Source organism: Eubalaena glacialis, chromosome 14 (genome assembly GCF_028564815.1).
Source record: "Eubalaena glacialis isolate mEubGla1 chromosome 14, mEubGla1.1.hap2.+ XY, whole genome shotgun sequence".
NCBI classification, from domain to species: Eukaryota; Metazoa; Chordata; class Mammalia; order Artiodactyla; family Balaenidae; genus Eubalaena; species Eubalaena glacialis.
Window position 1 is genome coordinate 59,784,269 of NC_083729.1, and position 13,815 is coordinate 59,798,083.

At 44.5% G+C, this 13,815-nt stretch overlaps 1 protein-coding gene across 1 annotated transcript in view; it reads left to right on the forward strand.

The window, feature by feature from the left end:
• ANTXR1 (ANTXR cell adhesion molecule 1) overlaps nt 1-13,815 on the forward strand; it is a 241,491-nt gene that overhangs the window by 157,123 nt on the left and 70,553 nt on the right. The window contains exon 14 of the mRNA XM_061210663.1: nt 5,414-5,455. Within this exon, the coding sequence (XP_061066646.1) occupies nt 5,414-5,455 (42 nt within the window). The remainder of the gene's footprint in view (nt 1-5,413; nt 5,456-13,815) is intronic.

Here is a 13,815-nt window from a genome sequence, read left to right on the forward strand (position 1 = left end):
TAATCAGCCATAGGCAACTCTCAACAGAACAGTCATAGGAATGTCTGACTTGAAGCAAAACATACTCCCATATATCTAATTGAGGTGTAGCATTGTTAAAAACAGGCTAATTCATAGTTCTCAAAGTGTGGTCCATGGACCAGCAGTATAAGCATCATTTGGGAACTTGTTAGAAATGCAAAGATCCCACTCCAGACCTACTGATAATAAACTCAGGGATGCAGCCCAGAAGTCTGTGTTTTAAGAAGCCTTGCAGGCTACTCTGGTACTCAATAATGTTTAGAGCTATTGAGCTAATTCAAACTAGAGGACAAATGCTTAATTTTGTTAATAGAGTAGTTATCTTAAGCCATTCTCATGGACTTTGTCTGGACAACAGAATTGGCTATGTGTCATGGAAGTGTCTCCTTTGCAATAAGAGAACCACACCTTCGGTATAAAGGAGGTTGCAGGAGATGCTCCTCATCCAGCTCAAGCAAAAAGGACACTGAGACACTGAAGACAATCTAAGAAGAAAGGGGACCCAAAAAGAAGTCCTCTTCTCATGCCATAAGATCAGCATCTGTCTAACATAAGCTCGTACAGCTTAGCCTACAGCCAACCGCTGCCAGAGTGAAGAGACAGGAAAGATAAGCAGGAGAAATGGAACATTGTGATGGTGGAGCCATAGCAGGGGCCCGTGGGGGAATAGCCAAGCCTGGCATCCCCCTGCTCCTCGTGCAGCACACTGACCAGACTCACTCTATTAAATGGAATGAGCCAGTGTGGCTACCCCGCAAGGAGGAAGAGGGGCCAGTATCAAAAACCGGGTAGACTGCATTCTGCATTCCATTACACAGGACTATAGCAGTAGAGATGCAAAGGCAACAAAGTGCAAGGATCCAACATAAATTAGGAGCAAATCTTGAACACTTCTTGAGGGAAAAAAAACAAGCAAAATAAACTCACCAGGTGCTTTATTTCACCTTAACATTTTATAAAATAAATTTTAAGAGAGAGCTTTACAGAGACCTAAACAGTTGAACTTGACTCGTAAAACACAGTAAAGTTCCCAGGTGTCAAAAAGGACCTGGGCATATGTGATCTTTCTACTGTAATCATCCCATGCTAACTATATCTCCACATTTTCTATCATTTCATTTCCAACAGCCAAACTAAGAGGTGTACCTAAAAACTTGAATTTGTTTCGACTCAATGAGAAGTTGCCAGTAAGATTTCAATTTAATAAGATTCCACCTGGTCTTTTCAAGCTTTCTTTCCTTTACCCGTACAATAGATTTTGTCAAATCTGGCCACCTCTACATCTACCTAAACAAACATGGACTAAATTAGAGTTAAAGTCACTGATAAGGGAGAAGAGGCACATCTCCCAATTCACAACAGAGTTTCAAGAACTTCTCAGGTAGCAAAGAAACACTAATAGAATTCAGAAGTTCTCTATCCCATCTCATTTTTCTTATGCACTTTTACTTCACTAGTCCAACTATTAATGCAAAAGGAACTCTAGGGCAGCTATCCCAAGAAGGCATCTGGTCACTTTCTACTCATCCCAAATATCCAACCTGAAAATGATAGTAAGTAGAGATGTGATGTTGGCCTCTGGAGGAGAAATATGAAAAAATATCCCCAGAGTTATCCCTGGTAATGCCATTCAGTTCTGCCATGTTATGCTTACAAATATGTTTGTTGAGGGGTTTTCCTCTTAAACATTTCATTAAGGGTCTCTTCAACCTTATCCATCTTCTGTTTGTCCCTCCTAATGAGGAAGGAGCTGACAAGTCCACCCACAACCAAGAGGAAGCTCCCAGAACCTTCTAAGAAGGGAAGTAGCTCAAATCAAGCCTAAGCTTTGTAGTGTTCAGTTGCTTCTAGCTTGCATTCTTGTTGGCAATAAAGACCGTCTAACCATACTAGTTGGAAGCCAAGATTATGCAATTAACCTTTAATTACATTTTAAAATGCTACAGAAAACACTGGGTTATGTGAGACCCCATAAAAGGGACCTTGCTTGTTCTGTGAGGTCCTGGGCAACTTCCCAGGGGAGGTGATCTAGCCGATGAATAGGTGTTAACTGGGGTACATGCAGGTGTGCAGACAAAGCAGGGAGGATAGCAAGCAATTAGGCAGAAGACGCTACAAGTGTGAAGCAGCAGGGTGTGTGGAAGGGACAGGAAGGTGACAGGAGGCTGAAGTGCAGAAAGTGAAGGGGAGAGAGGTGGAGAGGGGTGAAGTGGAGAGGTGGGGGGCCACGTCTGCACGTCATGCAGGCCTTTTGGAGGCTGAGGCAATTTCCATTTTCTCCTGTGAGGCTGCAGTGATGCTGTAGGCTCAAGACCAATGCAAGCTGTTGCCCAATTGCTCCTCCAGGCTACCTGGGCTCGGGCCCTGGCAGGGTGGGGGGGAAGGTGGGGGAATGGGGAGGGCTGACTGTCCCTGTGCCCAGAGCACTCCACTGGGTGGCCCAGGCACTGGTCTTGGCATGAGAGCTTGGCTCACTAACAGACAGCCCAGCCAGCCTGCCCGGATCGCACTTTGAGACGCTCTCTGCCATTCCCTGGGCAAGCTGCACCTGCCCCCAGGAGAAGACTGGGAAGGAGGGGGCAGGGACTGGAGGCAATAGGAAGACCTCTTCCTCATTCCCGCTGGATAGAGCCAGACACCCATCCGATAAGGCCAGACTGGAAGTGCCTAAATTTCGTCTACCTGAACATGGTGGCATTTTTCCAGTAGCTCAGGTGCCCATTTTACAAGTATGTCAGCCTGGCATCTAGATTATGAATTAGTCCGCCTTTGATTAATACTTAATAAATCATGTGTTTTGCTTTGTCTTTTGGGTTCCCCTTGGGACATTGTTGGATGTAGAATTCGACAAATACCCAATAAGACACGTTGACCATCAACCCACAGATGGGTTGGTCTGAGTGGTGGGCTGCTTAGCTGATGTCAGCGCTTCCTGGCTGATGTCATGTGCTTACACGTATGTGGTGAAGCATATTCCTGCTGACCCCCCTGAAGACCCTGGCCACTGTCAGGCCCTCTGGCCACTGTCTGAGTGCCAGCCTCCTGTCTCACCCTTTTTATGAAGCTCTGGCTTCTAGGCTGCGCCATCTGGAAACCACCATACATAGTATATACTAAATTTTCATTTGGTATATGCGGAGGGAGGGGAGGTTAAGTGAAACCTTTGTGAAAGATTTAATAAAAGCAAGAGACAATGACTACAAGAAAGGAAATGGGGAATAATAATAGTATGCACCATCTATTGAGCACCCCCTCTGTTCCAGATGTTTTGCAAACATTATTGCTCATCGTGACTCAGTGCCTGCAAGGTTAGTCTTGTTGCTCCCATTTAACAGATGAAGGCAGTGGAGCTCAAGGAGGTTCAGGGACTTGTCGGATCCTCACAGTCAAAAAAAGGCAGGTCTGGGGTTCACGTTTGACAACTACACAGTGCTTCCATGCAGCAAGGGGGGAAGCTGGTTGCACTGTGAAGACAAAACCCCAGCTGCTCTGCACCAAACCTCTGTACACCCAGGGTACTTAGCAAATACACTGCCCACGGCACTCTTGTCAACATCTGTCTGTGTTCCCAAGTATCCTGCTCTCCTCTCGCTCCCCCTCCTTAATCCCGCCCTGAGAGAAGAGATGCATTCCAGATTGCTGTCCCCAGCTCCTCACCCCTCCTTCCAGTCTCCAGGCATTTCCTGTTTGAAAATCATCACTGCCTCTGGGATGATGGGAAATCAGCATTGGGCAGTAACGATCTTCCTCAGAGATTTTTTTTTAAGGAATTTGGAGCCAGTGTTGAGTGGGTGAGCAAAATCATGGCTTCATGCTTTCCAAAGACCTTCAGCAGGTTTCCCACGATGGCCAGGAAGTGGAGGCAGATGAAATGAGAGTTTGAAATGATAGCCTCGGGGCTTCCCTGGCGGTCCAAGGGTTGAGACTCTGCACTTCCAGTGCAGGGGGTGCGAGTTCAATCCCTGGCCGGGGAACTGAGACCCCACCTGCTGCGCGGTGCAGCCAGAAAATAAAATAAATACATTGAAATGATAGCCTCTGCCTCTTAATTAATTGAGTACCATCCTTTTAGGTGACTGGAGGCTCAGTCCCCTGGCTGATGTTAGTAGAGCCTCAAGTCAGTAGCCTGTCTCAACATACAGAGATGACATTACAGATAGTGATAGCATGGGTGACAGCAGTGGGGATCAGAGCCCAAATGAGGTCCCAGAATAATCATCAAATCAAAGGTGATATGTACTTAGTAGGGGGGAGAAGTGAGGAAGAGCTGCCTAGTAGGCAGCCTGCCCTGCAGCCGGGAGAGCTCTCCAACTACATTAAGGAACTGGTCCCATGGACAGTGCCCGAGCATCCATCCATAAAGTGGTCCAGGCCAGCCCTGACGCTAAGACATCAAAAGATATTTAATGACTTTTGTATTTACCAGAATTCTCTAAGGAAAAAGACTGCAGGTAGGGGACCCAACATTCTGATAATAAGCTTGGGGTGTGAGAGGAGGGAGCCTTCAAGGGACATGGTGGAGTCAGAGTGGATAATGGCCAAATTGCCTTGTAAAAGACTCTAAATCAAATTAACTGCAAGCGTACAAGAGCTTTCCTTTCATGAATGGGGTGTGCAAGTTGGAGACAAAAGTGAGGACAGGCTACTTACTGCCACCCTTCTTTTCTCCTTCCCATCCTTCTCCATATGTCACCCATCCTCTCATTGGTTAGAAGGGGATCACAATTGCTTGCCTTCCCAGAGTGACCACATGTCTCTCTTTAACCCTGATGATGGGGTATTTGCAGAGTCCAGTCTTAGAATATTGTTATGTAAATCTTTGTGCCTCTTAAATTTCAGGGCCCTGAAAGGAATCCCCGGTTACCCCTTCTTTGCTGCCCTTTGTTGGGAATCCGTCAGCCTGACCGTCACATCCTCCCTCCATGGGTACCACCTGGGGCCAGTGAGAGTTAATGGGATTGCCAACAGTTTGAGTGTGGCCCATACCTGACTTATCTCTGTAGCACTATCTTAACTTCTGTGCTGGACCATTCTTTGTTAAATGTGCAGCTGTTTGGGCGGGTGGGTGAATGATTTGATGCAGGAATGACTTAGATGAATAAATGAGTGAATAAATTTGCAGGATAGCTCCCTGGGATAAAAGATGAAACTTTTACCCGTGGAACGTTTTTTTCTCTATACAAAACTACAGGAGACACAATTGAGTGTGGAACTCTCTGCCTGGGTCATGCTCTAACTAACTGAGCTATTCTGCCCAGAAAGACACCTGCCTTGCTTGGGCCCGTTCCTATGGTAATTATGGCCCCACCACCAGGCACCTCTTGAGAGCAGGGCTCTTGGAAAGCAGGTGGCTGGAGATTTCTACTGACCTGTTCTTTTCTTTTCTTTTCAGATTATCAAGGAGGTCCCTCCACCCCCTGCTGAGGAAAGTGAGGTGAGTGACCAGGTAGACAGGATGGTGGAGTGGGGCAGAGAGCTGACTGGGCAGCCCGAGACTCAGGCCTCTGCAAAGCAGAGCTAAGTCAAGCCCAGATTCCCACTGAGTACAAAGCAGCAAAGAGGGAGGTAGGTCTTTGGCTCTTTCCTAACCAAGGATGAACAGGAACTGAACTGAACTGGCAGCCAGAGGCAGAATGGTTTTTGGAAGGTTTTCTCCTTGCAAGAAAAATTTGAAATGCGAACATAAATAGTTTTATCCGTACAATTATTTGGAGCCCCAAGGTACTGATTTTTCCTGTAAAACAGACACTTGATGGATCTCTTCTCCCTGCAGAGACTTATGCTTTATATGTGTAGATCGGAGTGAATTTGCCACATCGTCCAAACAATCAGTGGTTCTAGAAACAGATGGTGCTGAAGTTTGCCAGGAAGTAAAGAAAATACAGTGGAGGGGGATATGCTAGTGTTCCAGCCTTGCATAGGATATTAGACCCTCATCGTTTAAAGGAAGAAAAATGTCTTCAATTCCACCGTAAATTGTCCAATAAGCAGGTCTGGTGCATGTGTGGCCTGGAGACGTTAAAGGCTAATGGTGAGACGGAGCATCCCACAGTGCCTGCCCAGTGCTTTTCCTGATCCTCCGATTACTCCTGGGTTAGCTGGCCTCCCTCAATGCAACACTAACCAATTTCGAAGCCAGAGTACAGGTCTGCAAACTTAGTGGGATCAGAAGATATATTGGTGAGGTTTCGAGTTCATCGTCCTTAATCCATAAGGTCTGTTGTTGCAAAGCGAGCACCACCCCCTCACCATTCGTCTTCCCAATGCCTTTGTCAAGTTTCCTACATACAGAAAATAAATAAATAAATAAGGATTACATTTAAAATTCCATGTGGCTCTTATATCCTGAACTATAAGCTTGTAAGCTAAGGGATTTAATAGCTGCAATCAATTAAAGCGCATCTTGTTGGAATGCTAACTTTCTGCCCAGAAATCAGAGGAGGAAATTACATTTCTGTGCACAGAGGAGGGAGGAAAAAAAACTCTCCTGACATCCACAAAAGCCTTTTCTTAATCCTTCAAGAGAAAGCACCGTGGCTAGTTCCCTGGGTTCCAGTTTGGCTGTGTGCAGCTGTGTCTTATACTCCCAGAGAAAAATAGGGCAAGAAGCTCTCGCTGAGGTTGCTCTGTTTGCCCTGAGGTGAAGAATGTTCCCTTCACTCATGATGTTCAATTAGCGGAGTTACTGCCCTTTTCTGCTGCTGGCTCTGCATTTGCCTTTGGAAGGTGATACGGCAGCCACTGTGGCCAAAATACACCGGGAGACTTAGGTCCAAGACTGTGGGGTATGGTTGACCCCAGGCCCCAGCATCTAGCCTAGGACTCCACACACAAAACAAGCTCAATAAGTATTTGTAGAATGAAGTCTGATAGCCAACGATACAATTTTGGAGGAAAAAAAAAAAAAAAAAGCTCAAGCCAGTAAACCACCAAGAAAGAATAGCTAAAAGCAAGAGAAAAGAAGTAGTTGAATGTTTCCAGTTTCATCCACTATTCTTATGGAAGTCATACTTTCACCTCAAGAAGGCAGACCTGATTTCTGAAACAGAATGACAACCTGGGGACCCTTGAGACCTAAAAGGTTCTGTTAGACCTATAGGAGTTTCCGGGCTGGCCGGGGCGGGGTGCAGGCTGCGCTGATTACCTGGGCATGCGTGCTGGCCCTGATTGTTCCTTGGCCCTGTGAATTAAGCAGGCTTAATCCCCTTCCTAATGTGTTTTGGCAGAAAAAAATAAAAAATAAAGAAATCCCACAGAAACGATGACATAACTCAGCCCATAAAAGTATTTTATACAAGGCCCTAAAAATCATAGTCTGGATCTAGACAACCTTCTCCACTCCGGCTCCCTGTGTTCAAATCCCACCAGCCTTTCGAGCACAGCTCCTATGCTGTAATTCCTTCCACCAGAGCTAATTTCTACCTTCTCCACATTCCCAGGGTATTTATTTATTAAACTTTTCCTTCTGCATCAAAGTTTGAGACCATTAGGTATACTTGAAGGTCAGGATCTATATCTAATTAATCTTTGACTTATTCCCCAAAGAGCTTAATACAGTATCTAACATTCAATAATTAGCTAAATGAGGTTAAATAGTCTCTGCCATGTATATGAACAAGCATCAATTATCCAAACTTTCATCAGCTCTGTAAGCATCATATCCTAAGGGAGGTAAGTCTACTAAAAAATGAATAAACTTAGACAATGGACACAACTTTATAATGAGCTCTCAGTGATCCTCTTTATTAGGGAATATCAAAATGCATAATATAAAAAGGCATGACTTTTTGAGATTTCGTGCAACCGACAGTAATGTTTCTGTATATAAAGACAGGACAAAGAAAAATTACTTGAAATTTCAAGCTCTCCACAAAAACAAGGAAGCTCAATTTTCACGACCAAGAAGGGCATTTCCTGGGTTAAGGGTCTTCTCTAATTGGCAATAGAGTGAGGATTCCTCACTAAGTCTCTAGTTATTCCAAACAATTGGCAGTTTATGGGAGAATCAATAATGCAGTACTTCATCTGCTGATTTAGTTCTAAATGTTCTCGCCTTCCATGGATTTTCTGACTGTTTGAGAGGGAGAGGGATGTGTACTGAAGGAAATGACACTGGGTGGGCATCCAATTAACAATAAGTAACTAGCTTTGAATGATGAATTTATTTCCAGGTTTATTATCATGCTCACTGACCTAACAATTTCTCTGTGACAAGAATTTTTTAGATGGGAAAACTGAGCTATAGAAAAATTAAACAACTTGTCTAGGAGCAGACAAATTGAACTCCTTAATAGCATCAGGCCTGTTACCTCTCACAGCTGTGTCTGCACAGACAGCCAGACTAACTGCCCACTCTGGAGAGGTGAAGGACCAAGCTTCTGCCAGGCATCCTTTTTCCAGTGGACATCTGACACACACTGTTACATACATGCACACTTGCACACACACACACACATGTCTGCTCCAATCAGAGGTCCTGGAACAAACCCAGCATTCAGTCTTCTATATTCAGTAGTTTAAAATGGAACATTGCTTTAAAAAATAAACACACAATTCTTTATTGAAGAACAGAAGACAGTCACTGTGTTAATCACTGTGTGTGTGTGAACAGATGTGATGGTACCAAAACATATAGTTAAGTCAGTTGGAATTTTTTTGGTATTTACAAACAGAAGTGTTGATGAATTTTTCTGACTCGCCAATTCACTCCTAGGAATTCATCTCCAAGGCTGACATTGAAGGTGACCTCTCTGGCTTATCCCCAAAGACTTCAGATGAGACAGTACAGCCAGATCTACTTGAGGTCTGCCCTCCCCTCCAGAGCCTCTTGGGCTTGGGAGTTTCTGTAGCCTTAATCCTTTGTTTCAGGTCGTCACCGTCACAAAACTTACCCCTCTGTAAATGTAAACGATCTTGTTGACAGCTGCATTCTCTCTGTTTTTCTCAAAATAGAACACTGTGCCGTGGGGCACAACTACAGTTGCTTGAGCGAGTGAAGGAAGGAATGGACAAATACAGGGCCCTTGTTTGGGGCTACGTAGGGTTTATCCTAAGGGTTTAAGATGTGTTACAGTTCAGTGACCTTTTTAATGAATTCAAAGGCTGATTTAAAACTATTTCCTTGGGCTCCATTCCGTTTCAGTTATGTTCTGCTTTCCATAGATAGTTCCCACTGGTACCCATAGTGAATTGGAGATTGAGAGCCTATTTGGGTCAAACTAGCCACCTGTCTCTTCTGCCAAATGGCTCTCAGAGAAGCAGGAATGTTAAAGAATTTGTAGACTGAGTCTCAGAGGGCCACCGTATGCATAGCTCCAGGGGGCGCTATTCACATCATGGCCTGTAAGGAGGAGTGAGGCATCCCCAGGATCAGTGATCTCACCCCTTCTCCTTGCTGGTTTGCTTAATAACTAACTAATTGTTAAATATCTGTTGAGTGAGTGAAGGTCAATACAAGGAACCATGGCAAATACAAGAAGGGAGCATTGAATTCTCTGGGGAATCAGGGAGTTCTTCACAGAATAGGTTAAATTCGAGCAATATCTTAAAAGACAGGTAGAAGAAGTGGGAGAAGTTTGTCCCAAGCATATGGAGCTGTGAACGTTGAAGCATAGGGCTATACAAAAGCCTGGCATGATTAGAAAGATGGAAAGTTTCAGTGTGTGACGGCAGCACAGGACTAATCCAGTTATGGGCTAACCAAATGTGTGCATCAGACTTCATATTTTACAGCTTTTTTCTTCCTGGAGCAGGTCTGCCTGAGGACAAGCAGGTCAGAATGGGCCTCACTGTCTGAATCATGTGCTGCCACTTGTGTTACCCAAACATCAGACAACTGGATATCTGGGGCCACCACATCCTTTAAAATTTAAACACAACTTCCCCTGATGGGAAACCAGCATCCCTCCCTAATCTCTGAGGTTTCTCCAGGCACCACTGACTCCATTTCTGGCTTCTTCTATGTTATCTCCGCTCAGAAGGAGACAGATACCATCTAACAAACCAGATCCCTCCATCCCCCAAAGGCACCACTGGCACAAAGCCATCTGCATAGGGAGTTTTACTGAAGGTTTAAAAGTATGAGTGGGTTACAACACAGTGCAGCCAATTAATAACTTCCGACAGACTGTTAAAAAGCCCCTTCATTCCACTCCTGGAAGGTTCTCCTGGCCGTCTCGGGGGGTGGGGTGGGGGCAGGGCAGGGGCTGGCAGTTTTCTGGAGCTCAGTTCCACTCTTCTGTTCATCTTCTGCTGACCGCCCACAAACCCCTGATTCCTACGGCTTTGCTAACACAAAGCAATTCAGCTCATCCAGCCTGTCCTCCATTTATCATACTGGTGGTTTTTCCCCTCCCTGCGACATCCTTAAAGGGCAGTTTGAGGGGGACTTCCCCCAAAGCCCTTATACTTGATTAGATGTAGAAATTCACCTCAGGTGCTGCCAATTCTGTTAGTGGAATTGCTGGGGACTATGATTTTACTCCATCAATTTTTGGCCAAATGAAAAAAACACATCAAAGATTCCCTTCTCTTCTGAAGATTGCAAAACCCTCCTGTCTCTAGAATGTGTAAACAGAGCCATGGTAACTGCAGGGAAATTCTGACTCTCCCTTTGGTCAAACCCTGGGCCTCTGTGTTGTCTTTTGCTGTTGTTGTTTGAGTTTGGCAGGCAAGCTCGGGTCAGGGGATAAAAGGCAGGTTTGGTGTATCAGGAACGCGTGGAGCGGGCTGCAGTCTCGGCATTTCCCGTCTGGGATGTGGGCCCTGCACATGCGCAGAAGGCCGGCCCAGCCTGGGTACCCAGGCACCGCGGAGAAATGGAGCCCCCGGGGCGGGAAGAGATGAGCGGGAGGGCGCTCCATGTGCAAATATCGCGGGAATCCCGGACAAGGCATCAGCAAGCCAGATCGGAACTTCTCTTCATTTTTCTGGATCTGACTATCCTCTTCTGTGCAATGAAAAGGCTCAATTAGATGGTCTGTAACGTTTGTGCTCCTGTCATTTAAGAAATTAGGAGACTCATAAGACCTTTTCAGCCCCCTAATGAATAAGAGCAGCTTTATTCTTGGAGTTTCTTACATTCTTGGTGCTACGTTCAGTTTAGGGTGACTTAATTTCAGTTAAGTCCTTTGAACAAGGCGCTAGACCAGGCATGCCCAGGGTTTTTGAAGCCATGTTTCATGTATGACACACAGACACACTCTGGTGGTAAAGTTTAACCGTATAAAGTTCCTGGTTGACATCATCATCAGAAGCTTTCTGAAATTATATCATAAGGTAAAGTACTGTGAACTATAGTATTTTCTTGCTTGGATCTTTTCTTTTTTTTTTTTGCTTTTGCTTGTTTTTATTTATTATTTTCCCATGTTTTGTAGTCAGAAGTCTTCAAAATTAGCAGCTACAAGGGTTGAGAAGTAGAAAACTAGCATTTATTTGAAAGCATCAAATGGTTGGAAAAGCAAAACAAAAAAGGACAAAACCTTGAATTTTGTCAACACTGAGAAACAGACAAACGAGAGTGTGGCTGCCTGGGCTCAAATCCAGCTCCACCGCATTCAAGCTGGGTGACTCAGTCACTTAATCTCTCTATTCCTTCTCTGTAAAATGGGTGTAATAGCACCAACTACCTCAGTGGCTATTTGTGGCTATTTGTGAACTAACTGGTTTATTTTATTTTATTTTTCATCTCCGGAAACCAAATTTTATTAGAAATACGAAAACGGGATAAAACCTTTGAGACAATTTCTTGTCTGTTGGGCCTTTTCTTCCCAGGTCTCTTAATTATCAGATCTCTATTGTAAGGGATCCAAATACATCTTAAGAGCTTTGTCTTACCCATTAAATTTATCTGACAACATGTAGGTTTGAAAGATTAAAGATGAGCTAACTGGTTTAATATTGATACATGTCAAGAGCCCAGAAGAGTGACCGGCACATACACGGTAAAGGGTACATAAATCCAGCTGTGGTTATCGTGAATTCAATACTTGCAAATATTGAGCACCTACTGTACACCAGGCTCTGTGCAAGATTTAAAATATAAGGGTCAACAGAATCCACTGTGCCTTCAGGGCACACAGTCCCACGTCCAAGAAGGACGTATACGTTGAAGAGAGAGAGAGACACAGAGAGAGACTGACCCATTCTGCTCACCTGCCAGAATGTTGCAAGTCAGCGGTGATCACTGTCATTTAGATGTATTCATGTTTTTTTTGAATTTTTAAAAAGAAGCCTGCCTATTGCAAGCACAGCAGGTCACCCTGGGAGTCTTAATGTGTTACGTGTAACTGTTTTGCTCTGTCACCTCTGGCTCTGATCTCTCTTCTGCCGACCCGTGCTTTATACCCTGCCCCATGCATGGGATGCCCCTTTCCATACAGTGACGGCCCCACATGGGACTCTACTGCCTCCACAAATGCCTCCAACACAAGTCTGTAGGAGGCCTGCTTGTTCTGAGCTCATCCTGCTGCTTTGCTGACCCCATTTTTAGCTTCCTTTCCCTACCCAGGAGGGAAATTACGCCACCACCTTATAGCCCATCCAGGACCGTAGATGGTGAGTTTTTCTCCCCACAACAGGAATAATCACAGTGCCAAGATGAGGAACAGTTTTGCTGATTATCCTTCCCTTTTCCATCCATAAACTTACAAGCTCCTTCGTCTTGAAAAATATAATCAGTGTGAACTTCCTGTCTCTGAGCTAAGTTGCAGACACTGAGTTCACTGCTTTATTTGAATCATCTCATTTAGTTTATTTGTAAATTCATCAGATAATTCTTGGGCATCTACCACATACTAGGTGCTGTTCTAAAAGCTGAGAAGAGAATAGTAAATACGACAAATAACCAGAAGTTTCCTTGGAACTTACATCCCAGTGTGCAGAGACAGACAATAAATAAATAGCAAGCCATGATAAGAGCTAAAAATAAAAATAAAACAGATTGATGGGATGAAGAGACTGGGGCTACTTGAGAAGGATGTCCAGGGAAGACCTCTCTGTGGAGTGTTAAGAAGGATCCAACCATGAAAAGACCAGGGGAAAAGCCATTCCTGGACAAGGGAATGCGCACAGTCCCCGAGACAGGAATGCACGCAGAATATTTGAGGGCCAGAGAGAAGGGGAGCGTGGTAAGGAAGAAGGCTGGAGAGGTGAGCAAAGGCCAGAGCTCGCAGGGCAGAGTCGGGGTTTGGAATTTATTCTGCTGCTTTGTGGAGCATGGATCATAGGTAAGAGGGCAGCAGGAAGGTCAGTTAGGAGACCACCTCAGTATCCAGGAGAAAGCTTATGGGGCCTTGAGACCAGGGTGGTGGAGGTGGTGATGGAGATACAGTTGGAGAAGTCACAAATTTGGAATCTTTTAGAAGTAGGGTCAACAGAGCTGTCTGGCAAATTGAGATGGGGTGGGGGAGGGGCAGTGAGGGAGAGAGAATTCAAGAGTGACTCCTAGGCAGGGGGAAGACTATGGGAGGAGCAGGTCTGAGGTGGGGAAATCAGGACTTCTTTTTTTTTTTTTTTTTTTAATATTATCCTTGTATTTTTCACTTTCTTTAATATATCAAGTACATGAACGCTTTTCCACAATATTTTGTCTGGTTCCATTTCAGGAAGGTAATAGATTCATTAAATAGCACAGCTAAAATTAGTGAAAGAAAGGAAAATGTAATTTGAAGAAACATTATACATATATATACCAATGTAAAATCAGGATCCAATATGTTTATAAATTCAGATCAAATTTCAAAAACTATTAAAAATCTCAGAAAAGAGGTTCTTTGTAAAACAGATGAATTATGT